Below are 24511 nucleotides of genomic sequence, written 5' to 3' on the forward strand. Positions count from 1 at the left end.
GTTGCATCAACGGACACTAGACGGATGGCCCACGTTAAATTGCGAAGGATTTTGGGCCGCTCCATAGGATGTGGGCGTGGCACGCCACCAAACTTTGACCATTTCATATCTGGCCCTGCCTGGTGTCTGGCCTTGCCTTGAAGCAATGTACATCAAAGTCAATACACAGTTTGACTGACAGACTGCTGAAGTCAGTTGATGGACTATGATGTGTGTAAAGCACATGTGGGGGGCGTGGCCACGGCGAATGGTCAGCCTTCGCCATTGACCATCAAAAGGTCATCATTTGCCTGCAGAAGGTCACAGGCTGCTGAAATCTTACACGTCAGGCCTTAATCCAGGCCTGAGCGCCCTGGTGGTGCTCCCATGTGACACCAATCTAAATTGACACACTAGCGCCACCTAGAAGTTTCAATTCATTATCCCTCGCCACCCGTTACACGTATCACTATGATTTTCGGTGGAGACGTCTATCATGACAGGACGCACTTAACGCTCCAGAAGCCATGTTCAAAACACAGCGCCACCAACTGGTGGAAATGTATATCTGCCGTAACTTCCTGATTCATGGTCAGATTGTCTTGAAATTTTTTTTGGTGTGTTGGGTCAATCTCTGGTTTGTTATACTGGGTGTACATGGACTCTATAGCGCCACCAACTGGTGGAAATGTATATAGCCGTAACTTCCTTCCACATGGTCGGATCAAGCCCAAATTTTTTCTGGTGTTTTGGGGTACCCTCTGGTCTATGACTGTGTGTGTACATAGACTCTATAGCGCCACCAACTGGTGGAAATGTATATAGCCGTAACTTCCTTCCACATGGTCGGATCAAGCCCAAATTTTTTCTGGTGTTTTGGGGTACCCTCTGGTCTATGACTGTGTGTGTACATAGACTCTATAGCGCCACCAACTGGTGGAAAGGTATATAGCCGTAACTTCCTTCCACATGGTCGGATCAAGCCCAAATTTTTTCTGGTGGTTTGGGGTACCCTCTGGTCTATGACTGTGTGTGTACATAGACTCTATAGCGCCACCAACTGGTGGAAAGGTATATAGCCGTAACTTCCTTCCACATGGTCGGATCAAGCCCAAATTTTTTCTGGTGGTTTGGGGTACCCTCTGGTCTATGACTGTGTGTGTACATAGACTCTATAGCGCCACCAACTGGTGGAAATGTATATAGCCGTAACTTCCTTCCACATGGTCGGATCAGGCCACAAAATTTTCTGCTGGTCTGGGGTACCCTCTGGTCTATGTCTGTGTGTGTACATAGACAGTATAGCGCCACCAACTGGTGGAAATGTATATAGCCGTAACTTCCTTCCACATGGTCGGATCAAGCCCAAATTTTTTCTGGTGGTTTGGGGTACCCTCTAGTCTATGACTGTGTGTGTACATAGACTGTATAGCGCCACCAACTGGTGGAAATGTATATAGCCGTAACTTCCTTCCACATGGTCGGATCAGGCCCAAATTTTTTCTGGTGGTCTGGGGTACCCTCTGGTCTATGACTGTGTGTGTACATACACTGTATAGCGCCACCAACTGGTGGAAATGTATATAGCCGTAACTTCCATCCACATGGTCGGATCAAGCCCAAATTTTTTCTGGTGGTTTGGGGTACCCTCTGGTCTATGACTGTGTGTGTACATAGACTGTATAGCGCCACCAACTGGTGGAAATGTATATAGCCGTAACTTCCTTCCACATGGTCGGATCAGGCCCAAATTTTTTCTGGTGGTCTGGGGTACCCTCTGGTCTATGACTGTGTGTGTACATCGACTGTATAGCGCCACCAACTGGTGGAAATGTATATAGCCGTAACTTCCTTCCACATGGTCGGATCGGGCCCAAATTTTTTCTGGTGGTCTGGGGTACCCTCTGGTCTGTGACTGTGTGTGTACGTAGACTGTATAGCGCCACCAACTGGTGGAAATGTATATAGCCGTAACTTCCTTACGCACGGTCGGATCGGCCCCTAATTTTTTCTGTTGGTTCGGGGTACCCTCCGGTCCGTTACCGTGTGGGCGCATACACTCTATAGCGCCACCCACAGGCGGAAACGTATATCCGCCGCAAGGACCTACCGCGCGGTCCGATCGTCGTGAATTTTTTTATGGCGGTTCGCGGCGTCGGACGGGACGTGACCGCGCACCCGCCTCGCCGCCGCTGTCGCCCCCTCCTGGCGGAAAATTGCAAGTGCCGTGACTCCCTTACCGCTTATCCGCTCGCCGCGGTTTTTCGTACGGCGCGTCCGCGCGCCCGTCCGGTCGCGCGCACGACCCCGACCCGCGCGTAGCCCCGACCCGCGCGTACCCCCGAGCGCGTCGGGGTGCTCGAGCCCGCTCATCACTGCTTGCAGTTTTAATTAGGGCTCGAGCACTGACCAGTGCGAAAGCCCTATTGTAATCGTTCCGTTTATTAGGGCTCGAGCACTGACCAGTGCGAAAGCCCTATTGTAATCGTTCCGTTTTTTATTCTGACGAAAGGACGGCCATTTTGAGGGCCTTAACATGCCCGAAAACTCACCAAATTTTGCAAGCGCGTCAGGTCTGGCGAAAATTTCGATCTGGTGGGGGTCCCGAAAACAATGTTCCAAAATTGACTCTCTAGCGCCACCTTTAATTTTTGAAAAAATTGGCCCCCGCCACCAGTTTCACCTATCGTCACGAAACTTGGTGGAGACGTCTATCGTGACAGGACGGACCAAAAAGTCTCAAGAACCCATATTGGAAAACGAACAGGAAGTCGGCCATTTTGGATGGCGGCGGCCTTTTTCGTGCCAGAAGTTGGGGTCGTATCTCGACGAACTCCTCCTAGGGGGTTTGACCAAATGAGTCCGTTGTTGCATCAACGGACACTAGACAGATGGCCGACGTTAAATTGCGAAGGATTTTGGGATATTCCATACGATGTGGGCGTGGCACGCCCCCAAATTTTGCCCATTTTCATATGTCCGGGCCTTGCACGCTGAGCGTAACTGTAGACGTGAATAACTTGGCTCCACGTGGTCAGATCTTCATCATACTTGGTACATGTGATCATGGCCCCGCCCCGAAGGTCCCCGTAGGTCACTTCCTGATTTCGTCGCAGCGCCACCTATTGGCGACAGGCTAAAGGCGTGTCATCTACATGAGGCCTTTTCTGCCAGGAGATTCATCAGATGAACATCGGGGTCACAAGGTCACTGCCTGACAGCCTGGTGAAGCCTGTTGATGGACCATGATGCAGGAAAAGCGCACGTGGTGGGCGTGGCCTGGCGGCGAATGCTCAGGCCTCGCCATTTACATAGAAAAGGTCATCATTCGCCCGCAAAAGGTCGCATGGGCTTGAAAACTCATAGGGGGGGTCAGAATCCAGGCCTGAGCGGCCTGGTGTGGCCCCCATATGAAACCAAGCCAAATTGACTCACTAGCGCCACCTAGAAGTTTTAAAATAATTATCCCTCGCCTCCCGTTGCACGTATCGGCATGATTTTCGGAGGAGACATCACTCGTGACAGGACGCACAAAAAAGTCTCAATAACCCATGTTCTAAAACCAACAGGAAGTCGGCCATTTTAGGTGGCAGCGGCCATTTGGGGGCGGATGTATGGGTCGTATCTTGACGAACTCCTCCTAGGGGGTTTGACCGAATGAGTCCGTTGTTGCATCAACGGACACTAGACGGATGGCCCACGTTAAATTGCGAAGGATTTTGGGCCGCTCCATAGGATGTGGGCGTGGCACGCCACCAAACTTTGACCATTTCATATCTGGCCCTGCCTGGTGTCTGGCCTTGCCTTGAAGCAATGTACATCAAAGTCAATACACAGTTTGACTGACAGACTGATGATGTCAGTTGATGGACTATGATGTGTGTAAAGCACATGTGGGGGGCGTGGCCACGGCGAATGGTCAGCCTTCGCCATTGACCATCAAAATGTCATCATTTGCCTGCAGAAGGTCACAGGCTGCTGAAATCTTAAACGTGAGGCCTTAATCCAGGCCTGAGCGCCCTGGTGGTGCTCCCATGTGACACCAATCTAAATTGACACACTAGCGCCACCTAGAAGTTTCAATTCATTATCCCTCGCCACCCGTTACACGTATCACTATGATTTTCGGTGGAGACGTCTATCATGACAGGACGCACCTAATGCTCCAGAAGCCATGTTCAAAACACAGCGCCACCAACTGGTGGAAATGTATATCTGCCGTAACTTCCTGATTCATGGTCAGATTGTCTTGAAATTTTTTTTGGTGTGTTGGGTCAATCTCTGGTCTGTTATACTGTGTGTACATAGACTCTATAGCGCCACCAACTGGTGGAAATGTATATAGCCGTAACTTCCTTCCACATGGTCGGATCAAGCCCAAATTTTTTCTGGTGGTTTGGGGTACCCTCTGGTCTATGACTGTGTGTGTACATACACTGTATAGCGCCACCAACTGGTGGAAATGTATATAGCCGTAACTTCCTTCCACATGGTCGGATCAGGCCCAAATTTTTTCTGGTGGTCTGGGGTACCCTCTGGTCTATGACTGTGTGTGTACATACACTGTATAGCGCCACCAACTGGTGGAAATGTATATAGCCGTAACTTCCTTCCACATGGTCGGATCAAGCCCAAATTTTTTCTGGTGGTTTGGGGTACCCTCTGGTCTATGACTGTGTGTGTACATACACTGTATAGCGCCACCAACTGGTGGAAATGTATATAGCCGTAACTTCCTTCCACATGGTCGGATCAGGCCCAAATTTCTCCTGGTGGTCTGGGGTACCCTCTGGTCTATGACTGTGTGTGTACATAGACTGTATAGCGCCACCAACTGGTGGAAATGTATATAGCCGTAACTTCCTTCCACATGGTCGGATCAGGCCCAAATTTTTTCTGGTGGTCTGGGGTACCCTCTGGTCTATGACTGTGTGTGTACATACGCTATAGCGCCACCAACTGGTGGAAATGTATATCTGCCGTAACTTCCTTACGCACGGTCGGATCGGCCCCTAATTTTTTCTGTTGGTTCGGGGTACCCTCCGGTCCGTTACCGTGTGGGCCAACCACTCTATAGCGCCACCCACAGGCGGAAACGTATATCCGCCGCAAGGACCTACCGCGTGGTCCGATCGTCGTGAATTTTTTTATGGCGGTTCGCGGTGTCGGACGGGACGTGACCGCGCACCCGCCTCGCCACCGCTGTCGCCCCCTCCTGGCGGAAAATTGCAAGTGCCGTGACTCCCTTACCGCTTATCCGCTCGCCGCGGTTTTTCGTACGGCGCGTCCGCGCGCCCGTCCGGTCGCGCGCGCGACCCCGACCCGCGCGTACCCCCGACCCACGCGTACCCCCGAGCGCGTCGGGGTGCTCGAGCCCGCTCATCACTGCTTGCAGTTTTAATTATTATTATTATTCTGCCAACCGTCGGCCTTTTTGAGGGCCTTAACATGCCCGAAAACTCACCAAATTTGGCGAGCGCATCAGGTCTGGCGAAAAATTTTATATTTTATGGGTTTCAAATATAATGTTCCAAAATTGGCTCTCTAGCGCCACCTTGAATTTTAAAAAAAATTAGCCCCCGACACCAGTTTCACCTATCGTCACGAAACTTGGTGGAGACGTCTATCGTGACAGGACGGACCAAAAAGTCTCAAGAACCCATATTGGAAAACGAACAGGAAGTCGGCCATTTTGGATGGCGACGGCCGTTTTCGGGCCAGAAGTAGGGGTCGTATCTCGACGAACTCCTCCTAGGGGGTTTGACCGAATGAGTCCGTTGTAGCATCAACAGACACTAGACGGATGGCCCACGTTAAATTGCGAAGGATTTTGGGATATTCCATACGATGTGGGCGTGGCACGCCACCAAATTTTGCCCTTTTTCATCTGCCATGGCCTTGCACGCTGAGCGTAACTGTAGACGTGAATAACTTGGCTCCACGTGGTCAGATCTTCATCATACTTGGTACATGTGATCATGGCCCCGCCCCGAAGGTCCCCGTAGGTCACTTCCTGATTTCGTCGCAGCGCCACCTATTGGCGACAGGCTAAAGGCGTGTCATCTACATGAGGCCTTTTCTGCCAGGAGATTCATCAGATGAACATCGGGGTCACAAGGTCACTGCCTGACAGCCTGGTGAAGCCTGTTGATGGACCATGATGCAGGAAAAGCGCACGTGGTGGGCGTGGCCTGGCGGCGAATGCTCAGGCCTCGCCATTTACATAGAAAAGGTCATCATTCGCCCGCAAAAGGTCGCATGGGCTTGAAAACTCATAGGGGGGGTCAGAATCCAGGCCTGAGCGGCCTGGTGTGGCCCCCATATGAAACCAAGCCAAATTGACTCACTAGCGCCACCTAGAAATTTTAAAATAATTATCCCTCGCCTCCCGTTGCACGTATCGGCATGATTTTCGGAGGAGACATCACTCGTGACAGGACGCACAAAAAAGTCTCAATAACCCATGTTCTAAAACCAACAGGAAGTCGGCCATTTTAGGTGGCGGCGGCCATTTGGGGGCGGATGTATGGGTCGTATCTCGACGAACTCCTCCTAGGGGGTTTGACTGAATGAGTCCGTTGTTGCATCAACGGACACTAGACGGATGGCCCACGTTAAATTGCGAAGGATTTTGGGCCGCTCCATAGGATGTGGGCGTGGCACGCCACCAAACTTTGACCATTTCATATCTGGCCCTGCCTGGTGTCTGGCCTTGCCTTGAAGCAATGTACATCAAAGTCAATACACAGTTTGACTGACAGACTGATGAAGTCAGTTGATGGACTATGATGTGTGTAAAGCACATGTGGGGGGCGTGGCCACGGCGAATGGTCAGCCTTCGCCATTGACCATCAAAAGGTCATCATTTGCCTGCAGAAGGTCACAGGCTGCTGAAATCTTAAACGTGAGGCCTTAATCCAGGCCTGAGCGCCCTGGTGGTGCTCCCATGTGACACCAATCTAAATTGACACACTAGCGCCACCTAGAAGTTTCAATTCATTATCCCTCGCCACCCGTTACACGTATCACTATGATTTTCGGTGGAGACGTCTATCAAGACAGGACGCACTTAACGCTCCAGAAGCCATGTTCAAAACACAGCGCCACCAACTGGTGGACATGTATATCTGCCGTAACTTCCTGATTCATGGTCAGATTGTCTTGAAACTTTTTTTGGTGTGTTGGGTCAATCTCTGGTCTGTTATACTGTGTGTACATAGACTGTATAGCGCCACCAACTGGTGGAAATGTATATAGCCGTAACTTCCTTCCACATGGTCGGATCAGCCTACAAATTTTTCTGGTGGTCTGGGGTACCCTCTGGTCTATGACTGTGTGTGTACATAGACTGTATAGCGCCACCAACTGGTGGAAATGTATATAGCCGTAACTTCCTTCCACATGGTCGGATCAGGCCCAAATTTTTTCTGGTGGTCTGGGGTACCCTCTGGTCTGTGACTGTGTGTGTACATAGACTGTATAGCGCCACCAACTGGTGGAAATGTATATAGCCGTAACTTCCTTCCACATGGTCGGATCAGGCCCAAATTTTTTCTGGTGGTCTGGGGTACCCTCTGGTCTATGCCAGTGTGTGTACATAGACTGTATAGCGCCACCAACTGGTGGAAAGGTATATCTGCCGTAACTTCCTTACGCAGGGTCGGATCGGCCCCTAATTTTTTCTGTTGGTTCGGGGTACCCTCCAGTCCGTTACCGTGTGGGCGCATACACTCTATAGCGCCACCCACAGGCGGAAACGTATATCCGCCGCAAGGACCTACCGCGCGGTCCGATCGTCGTGAATTTTTTTATGGCGGTTCGCGGCGTCGGACGGGACGTGACCGCGCACCCGCCTCGCCGCCGCTGTCGCCCCCTCCTGGCGGAAAATTGCAAGTGCCGTGACTCCCTTACCGCTTATCCGCTCGCCGCGGTTTTTCGTACGGCGCGTCCGCGCGCCCGTCCGGTCGCGCGCGCGACCCCGACCCGCGCGTACCCCCGACCCGCGCGTACCCCCGAGCGCGTCGGGGTGCTCGAGCCCGCTCATCACTGCTTGCAGTTTTAATTATTATTATTCTTCTTCTCCCAAAATGAGCGCCATTTTGAGGGCCTTAACATGCCCGAAAACTCACCAAATTTGGCGAGCGCATCAGGTCTGGCGAAAAATTTGATATTTTATGGGTTTCAAATATCATGTTTGAAAATTGGCTCTCTAGCGCCACCTTGAAATTTAAAAAAAATTGGCCCCCGCCACCAGTTTCACCTATCGTCACGAAACTTGGTGGAGACGTCTATCGTGACAGGACGGACCAAAAAGTCTCAAGAACCCATATTGGAAAACAAACAGGAAGTCGGCCATTTTGGATGGCGGCGGCCTTTTTCGTGCCAGAAGTTGGGGTCGTATCTCGACGAACTCCTCCTAGGGGGTTTGACCAAATGAGTCCGTTGTTGCATCAACGGACACTAGACGGATGGCCGACGTTAAATTGCGAAGGATTTTGGGATATTCCATACGATGTGGGCGTGGCACGCCCCCAAATTTTGCCCATTTTCATATGTCCGGGCCTTGCACGCTGAGCGTAACTGTAGACGTGAATAACTTGGCTCCACGTGGTCAGATCTTCATCATACTTGGTACATGTGATCATGGCCCCGCCCCGAAGGTCCCCGTAGGTCACTTCCTGATTTCGTCGCAGCGCCACCTTTTGGCGACAGGCTAAAGGCGTGTCATCTACATGAGGCCTTTTCTGCCAGGAGATTCATCAGATGAACATCGGGGTCACAAGGTCACTGCCTGACAGCCTGGTGAAGCCTGTTGATGGACCATGATGCAGGAAAAGCGCACGTGGTGGGCGTGGCCTGGCGGCGAATGCTCAGGCCTCGCCATTTACATAGAAAAGGTCATCATTCGCCCGCAAAAGGTCGCATGGGCTTGAAAACTCATAGGGGGGGTCAGAATCCAGGCCTGAGCGGCCTGGTGTGGCCCCCATATGAAACCAAGCCAAATTGACTCACTAGCGCCACCTAGAAGTTTTAAAATAATTATCCCTCGCCTCCCGTTGCACATATCGGCATGATTTTCGGAGGAGACATCACTCGTGACAGGACGCACAAAAAAGTCTCAATAACCCATGTTCTAAAACCAACAGGAAGTCGGCCATTTTAGGTGGCGGCGGCCATTTGGGGGCGGATGTATGGGTCGTATCTTGACGAACTCCTCCTAGGGGGTTTGACCGAATGAGTCCGTTGTTGCATCAACGGACACTAGACGGATGGCCCACGTTAAATTGCGAAGGATTTTGGGCCGCTCCATAGGATGTGGGCGTGGCACGCCACCAAACTTTGACCATTTCATATCTGGCCCTGCCTGGTGTCTGGCCTTGCCTTGAAGCAATGTACATCAAAGTCAATACACAGTTTGACTGACAGACTGATGATGTCAGTCGATGGACTGTGATGTGTGTAAAGCACATGTGGGGGGCGTGGCCACGGCGAATGGTCAGCCTTCGCCATTGACCATCAAAAGGTCATCATTTGCCTGCAGAAGGTCACAGGCTGCTGAAATCTTAAACGTGAGGCCTTAATCCAGGCCTGAGCGCCCTGGTGGTGCTCCCATGTGACACCAATCTAAATTGACACACTAGCGCCACCTAGAAGTTTCAATTCATTATCCCTCGCCACCCGTTACACGTATCACTATGATTTTCGGTGGAGACGTCTATCAAGACAGGACGCACTTAACGCTCCAGAAGCCATGTTCTAAACACAGCGCCACCAACTGGTGGAAATGTATATCTGCCGTAACTTCCTGATTCATGGTCAGATTGTCTTGAAATTTTTTTTGGTGTGTTGGGTCAATCTCTGGTTTGTTATACTGTGTGTACATAGACTCTATAGCGCCACCAACTGGTGGAAATGTATATAGCCGTAACTTCCTTCCACATGGTCGGATCGGGCCACAAATTTTTCTGGTGGTCTGGGGTACCCTCTGGTCTATGTCTGTGTGTGTTCATAGACAGTATAGCGCCACCAACTGGTGGAAATGTATATAGCCGTAACTTCCTTCCACATGGTCGGATCAAGCCCAAATTTTTTCTGGTGGTTTGGGGTACCCTCTGGTCTATGACTGTGTGTGTACATAGACTGTATAGCGCCACCAACTGGTGGAAATGTATATAGCCGTAACTTCCTTCCACATGGTCGGATCAGGCCACAATTTTTTCTGGTGGTCTGGGGTACCCTCTGGTCTATGACTGTGTGTGTACATACACTGTATAGCGCCACCAACTGGTGGAAATGTATATAGCCGTAACTTCCTTCCACATGGTCGGATCAGGCCACAAATTTTTCTTGTGGTCTGGGGTGCCCTCTGGTCTATGTCTGTGTGTGTACATAGACAGTATAGCGCCACCAACTGGTGGAAATGTATATAGCCGTAACTTCCTTCCACATGGTCGGATCAAGCCCAAATTTTTTCTGGTGGTTTGGGGTACCCTCTGGTCTATGACTGTGTGTGTACATAGACTGTATAGCGCCACCAACTGGTGGAAATGTATATAGCCGTAACTTCCTTCCACATGGTCGGATCGGGCCACAAATTTTTCTGGTGGTTTGGGGTACCCTCTGGTCTATGTCTGTGTGTGTACATAGACAGTATAGCGCCACCAACTGGTGGAAATGTATATAGCCGTAACTTCCTTCCACATGGTCGGATCAAGCCCAAATTTTTTCTGGTGGTTTGGGGTACCCTCTGATCTATGACTGTGTGTGTACATCGACCTTATAGCGCCACCAACTGGTGGAAATGTATATAGCCGTAACTTCCTTCCACATGGTCGGATCAGGCCCAAATTTTTTCTGGTGGTCTGGGGTACCCTCTGGTCTATGACAGTGTGTGTACATAGACTGTATAGCGCCACCAACTGGTGGAAATGTATATAGCCGTAACTTCCTTCCACATGGTCGGATCAGGCCCAAATTTTTTCTGGTGGTCTGGGGTACCCTCTGGTCTATGACAGTGTGTGTAGATACGCTATAGCGCCACCAACTGGTGGAAATGTATATCTGCCGTAACTTCCTTACGCACGGTCGGATCGGCCCGTAATTTTTTCTGTTGGTTCGGGGTACCCTCCGGTCCGTTACCGTGTGGGCGCATACACTCTATAGCGCCACCCACAGGCGGAAACGTATATCCGCCGCAAGGACCTACCGCGCGGTCCGATCGTCGTGAATTTTTTTATGGCGGTTCGCGGCGTCGGACGGGACGTGACCGCGCACCCGCCTCGCCGCCGCTGTCGCCCCCTCCTGGCGGAAAATTGCAAGTGCCGTGACTCCCTTACCGCTTATCCGCTCGCCGCGGTTTTTCGTACGGCGCGTCCGCGCGCCCGTCCGGTCGCGCACACGACCCCGACCCGCGCGTACCCCCGACCCGCGCGTACCCCCGAGCGCGTCGGGGTGCTCGAGCCCGCTCATCACTGCTTGCAGTTTTAATTAGGGCTCGAGCACTGACCAGTGCGAAAGCCCTATTGTAATCGTTCCGTTTTTTATTCTGACGAAAGGACGGACATTTTGAGGGCCTTAACATGCCCGAAAACTCACCAAATTTTGCAAGCGCGTCAGGTCTGGTGAAACTTTCGATCTGGTGGGGGTCCCGAAAACAATGTTCCAAAATTGACTCTCTAGCGCCACCTTTAATTTTTGAAAAAATTGGCCCCCGCCACCAGTTTCACCTATCGTCACGAAACTTGGTGGAGACGTCTATCGTGACAGGACGGACCAAAAAGTCTCAAGAACCCATATTGGAAAACGAACAGGAAGTCGGCCATTTTGGATGGCGGCGGCCTTTTTCGTGCCAGAAGTTGGGGTCGTATCTCGACGAACTCCTCCTAGGGGGTTTGACCAAATGAATCCGTTGTTGCATCAACGGACACTAGACGGATGGCCGACGTTAAATTGCGAAGGATTTTGGGATATTCCATACGATGTGGGCGTGGCACGCCCCCAAATTTTGCCCATTTTCATATGTCCGGGCCTTGCACGCTGAGCGTAACTGTAGACGTGAATAACTTGGCTCCACGTGGTCAGATCTTCATCATACTTGGTACATGTGATCATGGCCCCGCCCCGAAGGTCCCCGTAGGTCACTTCTTGATTTCGTCGCAGCGCCACCTTTTGGCGACAGGCTAAAGGCGTGTCATCTACATGAGGCCTTTTCTGCCAGGAGATTCATCAGATGAACATCAGGGTCACAAGGTCACTGCCTGACAGCCTGGTGAAGCCTGTTGATGGACCATGATGCAGGAAAAGCACACGTGGTGGGCGTGGCCTGGCGGCGAATGCTCAGGCCTCGCCATTTACATAGAAAAGGTCATCATTCGCCCGCAAAAGGTCGCATGGGCTTGAAAGCTCATAGGGGGGGTCAGAATCCAGGCCTGAGCGGCCTGGTGTGGCCCCCATATGAAACCAAGCCAAATTGACTCACTAGCGCCACCTAGAAGTTTTAAAATAATTATCCCTCGCCTCCCGTTGCACGTATCGGCATGATTTTCGGAGGAGACATCACTCGTGACAGGACGCACAAAAAAGTCTCAATAACCCATGTTCTAAAACCAACAGGAAGTCGGCCATTTTAGGTGGCGGCGGCCATTTGGGGGCGGATGTATGGGTCGTATCTTGACGAACTCCTCCTAGGGGGTTTGACCGAATGAGTCCGTTGTTGCATCAACGGACACTAGACGGATGGCCCACGTTAAATTGCGAAGGATTTTGGGCCGCTCCATAGGATGTGGGCGTGGCACGCCACCAAACTTTGACCATTTCATATCTGGCCCTGCCTGGTGTCTGGCCTTGCCTTGAAGCAATGTACATCAAAGTCAATACACAGTTTGACTGACAGACTGATGATGTCAGTTGATGGACTATGATGTGTGTAAAGCACATGTGGAGGGCGTGGCCACGGCGAATGGTCAGCCTTCGCCATTGACCATCAAAAGGTCATCATTTGCCTGCAGAAGGTCACAGGCTGCTGAAATCTTAAACGTGAGGCCTTAATCCAGGCCTGAGCGCCCTGGTGGTGCTCCCATGTGACACCAATCTAAATTGACACACTAGCGCCACCTAGAAGTTTCAATTCATTATCCCTCGCCACCCGTTACACGTATCACTATGATTTTCGGTGGAGACGTCTATCATGACAGGACGCACCTAATGCTCCAGAAGCCATGTTCAAAACACAGCGCCACCAACTGGTGGAAATGTATATCTGCCGTAACTTCCTGATTCATGGTCAGATTGTCTTGAAATTTTTTTTGGTGTGTTGGGTCAATCTCTGGTCTGTTATACTGTGTGTACATAGACTCTATAGCGCCACCAACTGGTGGAAATGTATATAGCCGTAACTTCCTTCCACATGGTCGGATCAAGCCCAAATTTTTTCTGGTGTTTTGGGGTACCCTCTGGTCTATGACTGTGTGTGTACATAGACTGTATAGCGCCACCAACTGGTGGAAATGTATATAGCCGTAACTTCCTTCCACATGGTCGGATCAGGCCCAAATTTTTTCTGGTGGTCTGGGGTACCCTCTGGTCTATGACTGTGTGTGTACATACACTGTATAGCGCCACCAACTGGTGGAAATGTATATAGCCGTAACTTCCATCCACATGGTCGGATCAAGCCCAAATTTTTTCTGGTGGTTTGGGGTACCCTCTGGTCTATGACTGTGTGTGTACATAGACTGTATAGCGCCACCAACTGGTGGAAATGTATATAGCCGTAACTTCCTTCCACATGGTCGGATCAGGCCCAATTTTTTTCTGGTGGTCTGGGGTACCCTCTGGTCTATGACTGTGTGTGTACATACGCTATAGCGCCACCAACTGGTGGAAATGTATATCTGCCGTAACTTCCTTACGCACGGTCGGATCGGCCCCTAATTTTTTCTGTTGGTTCGGGGTACCCTCCGGTCCGTTACCGTGTGGGCCAACCACTCTATAGCGCCACCCACAGGCGGAAACGTATATCCGCCGCAAGGACCTACCGCGTGGTCCGATCGTCGTGAATTTTTTTATGGCGGTTCGCGGTGTCGGACGGGACGTGACCGCGCACCCGCCTCGCCGCCGCTGTCGCCCCCTCCTGGCGGAAAATTGCAAGTGCCGTGACTCCCTTACCGCTTATCCGCTCGCCGCGGTTTTTCGTACGGCGCGTCCGCGCGCCCGTCCGGTCGCGCGCGCGACCCCGACCCGCGCGTACCCCCGACCCGCGCGTACCCCCGAGCGCGTCGGGGTGCTCGAGCCCGCTCATCACTGCTTGCAGTTTTAATTAGGGCTCGAGCACTGACCAGTGCGAAAGCCCTATTGTAATCGTTCCGTTTTTTATTCTGACGAAAGGACGGCCATTTTGAGGGCCTTAACATGCCCGAAAACTCACCAAATTTTGCAAGCGCGTCAGGTCTGGCGAAAATTTCGATCTGGTGGGGGTCCCGAAAACAATGTTCCAAAATTGACTCTCTAGCGCCACCTTTAATTTTTGAAAAAATTGGCCCCCGCCACCAGTTTCACCTATCGTCACGAAACTTGGTGGAGACGTCTATCGTGACAGGACGGACCAAAAAGTCTCAAGAACCCATATTGGAAAACGAACAGGAAGTCGGCCATTTTGGATGGCGGCGGCCTTTTTCGTGCCAGAAGTTGGGGTCGTATCTCGACGAACTCCTCCTAGGGGGTTTGACCAAATGAGTCCGTTGTTGCATCAACGGACACTAGACGGATGGCCCACGTTAAATTGCGAAGGATTTTGGGATATTCCATACGATGTGGGCGTGGCACGCCCCCAAATTTTGCCCATTTTCATATGTCCGGGCCTTGCACGCTGAGCGTAACTGTAGACGTGAATAACTTGGCTCCACGTGGTCAGATCTTCATCATACTTGGTACATGTGATCATGGCCCCGCCCCGAAGGTCCCCGTAGGTCACTTCCTGATTTCGTCGCAGCGCCACCTATTGGCGACAGGCTAAAGGCGTGTCATCTACATGAGGCCTTTTCTGCCAGGAGATTCATCAGATGAACATCGGGGTCACAAGGTCACTGCCTGACAGCCTGGTGAAGCCTGTTGATGGACCATGATGCAGGAAAAGCGAACGTGGTGGGCGTGGCCTGGCGGCGAATGCTCAGACCTCGCCATTTACATAGAAAAGGTCATCATTCGCCCGCAAAAGGTCGCATGGGCTTGAAAACTCATAGGGGGGGTCAGAATTCAGGCCTGAGCGGCCTGGTGTGGCCCCCATTTGAAACCAAGCCAAATTGACTCACTAGCGCCACCTAGAAGTTTTAAAATAATTATCCCTCGCCTCCCGTTGCACGTATCGGCATGATTTTCGGAGGAGACATCACTCGTGACAGGACGCACAAAAAAGTCTCAATAACCCATGTTCTAAAACCAACAGGAAGTCGGCCATTTTAGGTGGCGGCGGCCATTTGGGGGCGGATGTATGGGTCGTATCTTGACGAACTCCTCCTAGGGGGTTTGACCGAATGAGTCCGTTGTTGCATCAACGGACACTAGACGGATGGCCCACGTTAAATTGCGAAGGATTTTGGGCCGCTCCATAGGATGTGGGCGTGGCACGCCACCAAACTTTGACCATTTCATATCTGGCCCTGCCTGGTGTCTGGCCTTGCCTTGAAGCAATGTACATCAAAGTCAATACACAGTTTGACTGACAGACTGCTGAAGTCAGTTGATGGACTATGATGTGTGTAAAGCACATGTGGGGGGCGTGGCCACGGCGAATGGTCAGCCTTCGCCATTGACCATCAAAAGGTCATCATTTGCCTGCAGAAGGTCACAGGCTGCTGAAATCTTAAACGTGAGGCCTTAATCCAGGCCTGAGCGCCCTGGTGGTGCTCCCATGTGACACCAATCTAAATTGACACACTAGCGCCACCTAGAAGTTTCAATTCATTATCCCTCGCCACCCGTTACACGTATCACTATGATTTTCGGTGGAGACGTCTATCATGACAGGACGCACCTAATGCTCCAGAAGCCATGTTCTAAACACAGCGCCACCAACTGGTGGAAATGTATATCTGCCGTAACTTCCTGAGTCATGGTCAGATTGTCTTGAAATTTTTTTTGGTGTGTTGAGTCAATCTCTGGTCTGTTATACTGTGTGTACATAGACTCTATAGCGCCACCAACTGGTGGAAATGTATACAGCCGTAACTTCCTTCCACATGGTCGGATCAGGCCAAAAATTTTTCTGGTGGTCTGGGGTACCCTCTGGTCTATGACAGTGTGTGTACATAGACTGTATAGCGCCACCAACTGGTGGAAATGTATATAGCCGTAACTTCCATCCACATGGTCGGATCAAGCCCAAATTTTTTCTGGTGGTTTGGGGTACCCTCTGGTCTATGACTGTGTGTGTACATACACTGTATAGCGCCACCAACTGGTGGAAATGTATATAGCCGTAACTTCCATCCACATGGTCGGATCAAGCCCAAATTTTTTCTGGTGGTTTGGGGTACCCTCTGGTCTATGACTGTGTGTACATAGACTGTATAGCGCCACCAACTGGTGGAAATGTATATAGCCGTAACTTCCTTCCACATGGTCGGATCAGGCCCAAATTTTTTCTGGTGGTCTGGGGTACCCTCTGGTCTATGACTGTGTGTGTACATCGACTGTATAGCGCCACCAACTGGTGGAAATGTATATAGCCGTAACTTCCTTCCACATGGTCGGATCAGGCCCAAATTTTTTCTGGTGGTCTGGGGTACCCTCTGGTCTATGACTGTGTGTGTACATACGCTATAGCGCCACCAACTGGTGGAAATGTATATCTGCCGTAACTTCCTTACGCACGGTCGGATCGGCCCCTAATTTTTTCTGTTGGTTCGGGGTACCCTCCGGTCCGTTACCGTGTGGGCCAACCACTCTATAGCGCCACCCACAGGCGGAAACGTATATCCGCCGCAAGGACCTACCGCGTGGTCCGATTGTCGTGAATTTTTTTATGGCGGTTCGCGGTGTCGGACGGGACGTGACCGCGCACCCGCCTCGCCGCCGCTGTCGCCCCCTCCTGGCGGAAAATTGCAAGTGCCGTGACTCCCTTACCGCTTATCCGCTCGCCGCGGTTTTTCGTACGGCGCGTCCGCGCGCCCGTCCGGTCACGCGCGCGACCCCGACCCGCGCGTACCCCCGACCCGCGCGTACCCCCGAGCGCGTCGGGGTGCTCGAGCCCGCTCATCACTGCTTGCAGTTTTAATTATTATTATTATTATTCCGACGAAAGGACGGCCATTTTGAGGGCCTCAACATGCCCGAAAACTCACCAAATTTTGCAAGCGCGTCAGGTCTGGCGAAAATTTCGATCTGGTGGGGGTCCCGAAAACAATGTTCCAAAATTGACTCTCTAGCGCCACCTTGGATTTGAAAAAAAATTAGCCCCCGACACCAGTTTCACCTATCGTCACGAAACTCGGTGGAGACGTCTATCGTGACAGGACGGACCAAAAAGTCTCAAGAACCCATATTGGAAAACGAACAGGAAGTCAGCCATTTTGGATGGCGGCGGCCGTTTTTGGGCCAGAAGTTGGGGTCGTATCTCGACGAACTCCTCCTAGGGGGTTTGACCAAATGAGTCCGTTGTTGCATCAACGGACACTAGACGGATGGCCGACGTTAAATTGCGAAGGATTTTGGGATATTCCATACGATGTGGGCGTGGCACGCCCCCAAATTTTCCCCTTGTTCATCTGCCCCGGCCTTGCACGCTGAGCGTAACTGTAGACGTGAATAACTTGGCTCCACGTGGTCAGATCTTCATCATACTTGGTACATGTGATCATGGCCCCGCCCCGAAGGTCCCCGTAGGTCACTTCCTGATTTCGTCGCAGCGCCACCTATTGGCGACAGGCTAAAGGCGTGTCATCTACATGAGGCCTTTGCTGCCAGGAGATTCATCAGATGAACATCAGGGTCACAAGGTCACTGCCTGACAGCCTGGTGAAGCCTGTTGATGGACCATGATGCAGGAAAAGCGAACGTGGTGGGCGTGGCCTGGCGGCGAATGCTCAGACCTCGCCATTTACATAGAAAAGGTCATCATTCGCCCGCAAAAGGTCGCATGGGCTTGAAAGCTCATAGGGGGGGTCAGAATCCAGGCCTGAGCGGCCTGGTGTGGCCCCCATATGAAACTAAGCCAAATTGACTCACTAGCGCCACCTACAAGTTTTAAAATAATTATCCCTCGCCTCCCGTTGCACGTATCGGCATGATTTTCGGAGGAGACATCACTCGTGACAGGACGCACAAAAAAGTCTCAAGAACCCATGTTCTAAAACCAACAGGAAGTCGGCCATTTTAGGTGGCGGCGGCCATTTGGGGGCGGAAGTATGGGTCGTATCTCGACGAACTCCTCCTAGGGGGTTTGACCGAATGAGTCCGTTGTTGCATCAACGGACACTAGACGGATGGCCGACGTTAAATTGCGAAGGATTTGGGGATATTCCATACGATGTGGGCGTGGCACGCCCCCAAATTTTGCCCATTTTCATATGTCCGGGCCTTGCACGCTGAGCGTAACTGTAGACGTGAATAACTTGGCTCCACGTGGTCACATCTTCATCATACTTGGTACATGTGATCATGGCCCCGCCCCGAAGGTCCCCGTAGGTCACTTCCTGATTTCGTCGCAGCGCCACCTATTGGCGACAGGCTAAAGGCGTGTCATCTACATGAGGCCTTTTCTGCCAGGAGATTCATCAGATGAACATCAGGGTCACAAGGTCACTGCCTGACAGCCTGGTGAAGCCTGTTGATGGACCATGATGCAGGAAAAGCGAACGTGGTGGGCGTGGCCTGGCGGCGAATGCTCAGACCTCGCCATTTACATAGAAAAGGTCATCATTCGCCCGCAAAAGGTCGCATGGGCTTGAAAGCTCATAGGGGGGGTCAGAATCCAGGCCTGAGCGGCCTGGTGTGGCCCCCATATGAAACTAAGCCAAATTGACTCACTAGCGCCACCTACAAGTTTTAAAATAATTATCCCTCGCCTCCCGTTGCACGTATCGGCATGATTTTCGGAGGAGACATCACTCGTGACAGGACGCACAAAAAAAGTCTCAAGAACCCATGTTCTAAAACCAACAGGAAGTCGGCCATTTTAGGTGGCGGCGGCCATTTGGGGGCGGATGTATGGGTCGTATCTCGACGAACTCCTCCTAGGGGGTTTGACCGAATGAGTCCGTTGTTGCATCAACGGACACTAGACGGATGGCCCACGTTAAATTGCGAAGGATTTTGGGCCGCTCCATAGGATGTGGGCGTGGCACGCCACCAAACTTTGACCATTTCATATCTGGCCCTGCCTGGTGTCTGGCCTTGCCTTGAAGCAATGTACATCAAAGTCAATACACAGTTTGACTGACAGACTGATTAAGTCAGTTGATGGACTATGATGTGTGTAAAGCACATGTGGGGGGCGTGGCCACGGCGAATGGTCAGCCTTCGCCATTGACCATCAAAAGGTCATCATTTGCCTGCAGAAGGTCACAGGCTGCTGAAATCTTAAACGTGAGTCCTTAATCCAGGCCTGAGCGCCCTGGTGGGGCTCCCATGTGACACCAATCTAAATTGACACACTAGCGCCACCTAGAAGTTTCAATTCATTATCCCTCGCCACCCGTTACACGTATCACTATGATTTTCGGTGGAGACGTCTATCAAGACAGGACGCACTTAACGCTCCAGAAGCCATGTTCAAAACACAGCGCCACCAACTGGTGGACATGTATATCTGCCGTAACTTCCTGATTCATGGTCAGATTGTCTTGAAATTTTTTTTGGTGTGTTGGGTCAATCTCTGGTCTGTTATACTATGTGTACATAGACTCTATAGCGCCACCAACTGGTGGAAATGTATATAGCCGTAACTTCCTTCCACATGGTCGGATCAGCCTACAAATTTTTCTGGTGGTCTGGGGTACCCTCTGGTCTATGACTGTGTGTGTACATAGACTGTATAGCGCCACCAATTGGTGGAAATGTATATAGCCGTAACTTCCTTCCACATGGTCGGATCAGGCCCAAATTTTTTCTGGTGGTCTGGGGTACCCTCTGGTCTATGACAGTGTGTGTACATAGACTGTATAGCGCCACCAACTGGTGGAAAGGTATATCTGCCGTAACTTCCTTACGCACGGTCGGATCGGCCCCTAATTTTTTCTGTTGGTTCGGGGTACCCTCCGGTCCGTTACCGTGTGGGCGCATACACTCTATAGCGCCACCCACAGGCGGAAACGTATATCCGCCGCAAGGACCTACCGCGCGGCCCGATCGTCGTGAATTTTTTTATGGCGGTTCGCGGCGTCGGACGGGACGTGACCGCGCACCCGCCTCGCCACCGCTGTCGCCCCCTCCTGGCGGAAAATTGCAAGTGCCGTGACTCCCTTACCGCTTATCCGCTCGCCGCGGTTTTTCGTACGGCGCGTCCGCGCGCCCGTCCGGTCGCGCGCGCGACCCCGACCCGCGCGTACCCCCGACCCGCGCGTACCCCCGAGCGCGTCGGGGTGCTCGAGCCCGCTCATCACTGCTTGCAGTTTTAATTATTATTATTATTAATCCAGCAATAAACCAGAGCCTCTTTGCCATTAACTTAGCTTTGCAATTTTATGAATGTAATGTATTCGGTGTATAATTATGATTAACTATGAATATATATGGAATTTAATTTAATTTCAATCCTACCTCAGCACCTCAGGCTCCTTAGGAGTATCGGGTCCCTTTTCAAACTGGGGGCGGGGGAGAAATAATATGCCAAGTTACTCAGCAGTAACATGCAAAAATGCTTATTTTGTTTATGTACAATGTAGTACAATGTTGCTAGGTAACAATAACAATGAGAAGCTTCCATATTTTATGCGGTACCTGTGGCTGTAAAGGGGCAAATCCAGAGAACTGATCCTGAGGGACAACAGAGGACACCACCTAAACAAAACAAAACCAAAACATGTGTTAAGTACGTCAGGTACAGCTGCTACAGCTAGGAATCCTCAATCCAGCAGAGGGCGCTGTCTCCCAGCAGGAAAATGAATGGTGTGTTTATAATATGTCAAACAACAGAGACTAATTATAGAATGCCAAAATAAAATAGTCACATTACGGTTCAAATTTAGCGGCATCACTGATTTTTAAAAAATATTTTTATATTTTTTAAATATATTAATAAATCAGCTTATTCGTCAAAACTATGTATATTTAAGTAAATCTGACATTTTTGGGGGGCTAACATAAGCATTTTCAAGCATTAAAATCGCTAAACTACAAATTAGGGCTGTCAAATGGTTTAAAAAAATGTATCAGATTTTTAACATTAATCGTGATTAATCACCATTCACAACTATGTCTGAAATATGCCCATTTTTACTGTATTCAATAAATAGAAAGATAAATTATGATATATATATTTGTATTAAGAGCTATTATATATTATATGTATTATATTGCTCAATGTTTTTTAATATGTCAAACAACAGAGACTAATTATAGAATGCCAAAATAAAATAGTCACATTACAGTTAGAATTTAGCGGCATCACTGTTTTTTTTTATATTTTTATATATTTTTAATATATAAATAAATCAGCTTATTTGTCAAAACTATGTATATTTAAGTAAATCTGACATTTTTGGGGGCTAACATAAGCATTTTCAAGCATTAAAATGGCTAAACTACAAATTAGGGCTGTCAAATGATTTTTTTAAAAAATTAATCAGATTAATCACAGATTTTTAACAATAATCGTGATTAATCACCATTTACAACTATGTCTGAAATATCCCCATTTTTACTGTATTGAATGACTAGAAAGATAAATTATGATATATATATTTGTATTAAGAGCTATTATATATGTATTATATTGCTCAATGTTTTTTAATATGTCAAACAACAGAGACTAATTATAGAATGCCAAAATAAAATAGTTACATTACGGTTCAAATTTAGCAGCATCACTGTTTTTTAAAAATATTTGTATATTTTTTTTATATATTTTTTAAATATATAAATAGATCAGCTTATTCGTCAAAACTATGTATATTTAAGCAAATCTGACATTTATTTGGGCCTAACATAAGCCTTTTCAAGCATTAAAATGGCTAAACTACAAATTAGGACTGTCAAATTATTTTTAAAAAGGAATCAGTTTAATCACAGATTTTTAACATTAATCGTGATTAATCACCATTCACAACTATGTCTGAAATATGCCCATTTGTACTGTATTGAATGAATAGAAAGATAAATTATGATATATATAATTGTATTAAGAGCTATTATATGTTATATGTATTATATTGCTCAATGTTTTTTAATATGTCAAACAACAGAGACTTATTATAGAATGCCAAAAAAAAGAGTTACATTACAGTTAAAATTTAGCGGCATCACTGTTTTTTTAATATTTTTATATATTTTTAATATATAAATAAATCAGCTTATTTGTCAAAACTATGTATATTTAAGTAAATCTGACATTTTTGGGGGCTAACATAAGCATTTTCAAGCATTAAAATGGCAAATTAGGGCTGTCAAATTATTTTTAAAAATTAATCAGATTAATCACAGATTTTTAACATTAATCGTGATTAATTACCATTCACAACTAGGTGTGAAATATGCCCATTTTTACTGTATTGAATGAATAGAAAGGTAAATTATGATATATATATATATATATTTGTATTTAGAGCCCCAAATGAACCGACATCACGTAGTTTATGGTAGATGACACAGCAGAGTCCGTTACCTTGGCTTTTCCAAGGTAGTCCTTCTTCTCCAGCTCCGCAACGTAGTGCTTATTTGGTCTGAAGAGCACAGTGGAAGGAAACTCTACTGCCTTGAAAACCTTCTGTTTCTGGTGATGGAGTTTTAGTATGTTAATAAACAGAAGAATTGGGTAAACAAATAGCAGTTGCTTTATATCAATAACAATGCCAGCATGATAACACACCAGGATAGATTGCATCGCTCGGTCCATGATGCTGAGCTTGGCGTCTGTCTTGTACTCAAGAGCCTTCACGAGGTTCTTCTGGGCTCTTTCCCATTGACCCAAGTGTGCCTCAGCCAGGGCCATGTTGTGGAGAACCTGGTCAAATGGAGGAATATTGCTGGAGTACTTTACATTTAGTTATTCCGTAGCCAGTCATCTGCAACAATATCATCCATTATATCATCCATTCTATAGTACAAATGTGTTTAAGTCATATGGCATTGGCGTATCAATTAACCTGCATCTAACCAAGGGGTCTCAAACACGCGGCACTAGTTTGAGGCCCCCGCCTTGACATGAAAGTTTAATGTTATGATATGGATGCTGTATGGTATCATGTACCCAGAAAAAAATTATTAAGTTTGATTAATGTTCATGTTAAAGGTTAAATAACTGTTAATAGTTATCCTCCCTATCCGTGTGGAAGTGGTAAGTTTTTGGCTTTTTAAGTTTAAAGGAAATAACTTGGAGGCTACCGTTTAAAGGTCGCTAGCTCTCTAGTTTGCGAGTTAGCATGTGTCTCAAGACCCTGCAGTTGCGCAATATGTTGTAAATAAAAAGAGTATAAATGTGACTATAGTCGTGTTTTGTCATGTCTACAGGGCTCTAATAATGCTTTGTTCATTTTAATCTGAAAAAAATCATTTGTCTACCCACCAACTATATGTGGTTTCTTAAGTTTTTATTATTTGCCGTTTTATTATTATTATTATATTTATTTATTTATTACTGATTGATTTTCATTATTCTTGATTTATTTATTTTTCATCTTATTTTGTGTAGAAAAATAAAAATTAAGATATTTGAGAACATTGGAATGTTTTATCAGAGCTTTTATTGTAGAAAATCGGAACCAAAGCAAAGATTATTCATTTTTCTGTTTTTAATAAATGCGTTTTTTTTGGAAAACCTGATGCGGCCCAGTCTCACCCAGACCCAAGCTCCAGTGGCCCCCCAAGTAAATTGAGTTTGAGACCCCTGATCTAGGGTGTTTTCGACTGTAATCTGACACCGCCTCACACTCACCTCACATGCGTATAGTTTGTATCTGAGACCAAGCGCTTTGTAATCGATGAGCCGGTTGCCCCTGAGGGCCTTCAGGGCAAGTTGGAAATCCCCAATACTCTCCTCGAACCTGTGAAGGCATCACATGAAGTTAAGAATCCCATAGAAATGCATGTGGTTGAATGACTGAGGTGGGAATCTTGCCTCTCCTTTTTGTAAAAGGTGATTCCTCTTTGAAAGAAGGCCACGGCCAGATGCTCATCCTTGCTGATGCTGCAATCAAAAGCCTGACAACGACAAGTCTGAGTCACTTCCTTCCACAAGAACTAATGAAAAACGGAGTTCTACTTCTTCTTTTGTAGTGACTTGCACTTTCGGATTACAGAATTTCATAAAAGCTCCACAAAAAACTATTTCCAAAATAAAAATCAGCAACATATCGCTTTTAGATTATTATTATTATTTCCC

The 24511-nt window shown here is 48.6% G+C and overlaps 1 protein-coding gene across 3 annotated transcripts in view; it reads right to left on the reverse strand.

Annotated features, from left to right (window-relative positions):
* Positions 1 to 24511, reverse strand: part of ncf2 (neutrophil cytosolic factor 2) — a 198776-nt gene that overhangs the window by 173523 nt on the left and 742 nt on the right. For 2 of the 3 annotated variants that reach the window (XM_078790627.1, XM_058060915.2), the window contains exons 2-7: positions 24248 to 24330; positions 24065 to 24173; positions 23000 to 23134; positions 22796 to 22903; positions 20914 to 20973; positions 20734 to 20777 (exon numbers count right to left, since the gene is read on the reverse strand). In XM_078790627.1, coding sequence (XP_078646753.1) covers positions 20734 to 20777; positions 20914 to 20973; positions 22796 to 22903; positions 23000 to 23134; positions 24065 to 24173; positions 24248 to 24330 — 539 coding nt within the window. The remainder of the gene's footprint in view (positions 1 to 20733; positions 20778 to 20913; positions 20974 to 22795; positions 22904 to 22999; positions 23135 to 24064; positions 24174 to 24247; positions 24331 to 24511) is intronic. The other variant, XM_078790628.1, reaches the window with a different exon arrangement.

The sequence above is a fragment of the Doryrhamphus excisus genome, linkage group LG5, assembly GCF_037039965.1.
Source record: "Doryrhamphus excisus strain RoL-2023G ecotype Guam linkage group LG5, RoL_Dexc_Guam_v1.1, whole genome shotgun sequence".
NCBI classification, from domain to species: Eukaryota; Metazoa; Chordata; class Actinopteri; order Syngnathiformes; family Syngnathidae; genus Doryrhamphus; species Doryrhamphus excisus.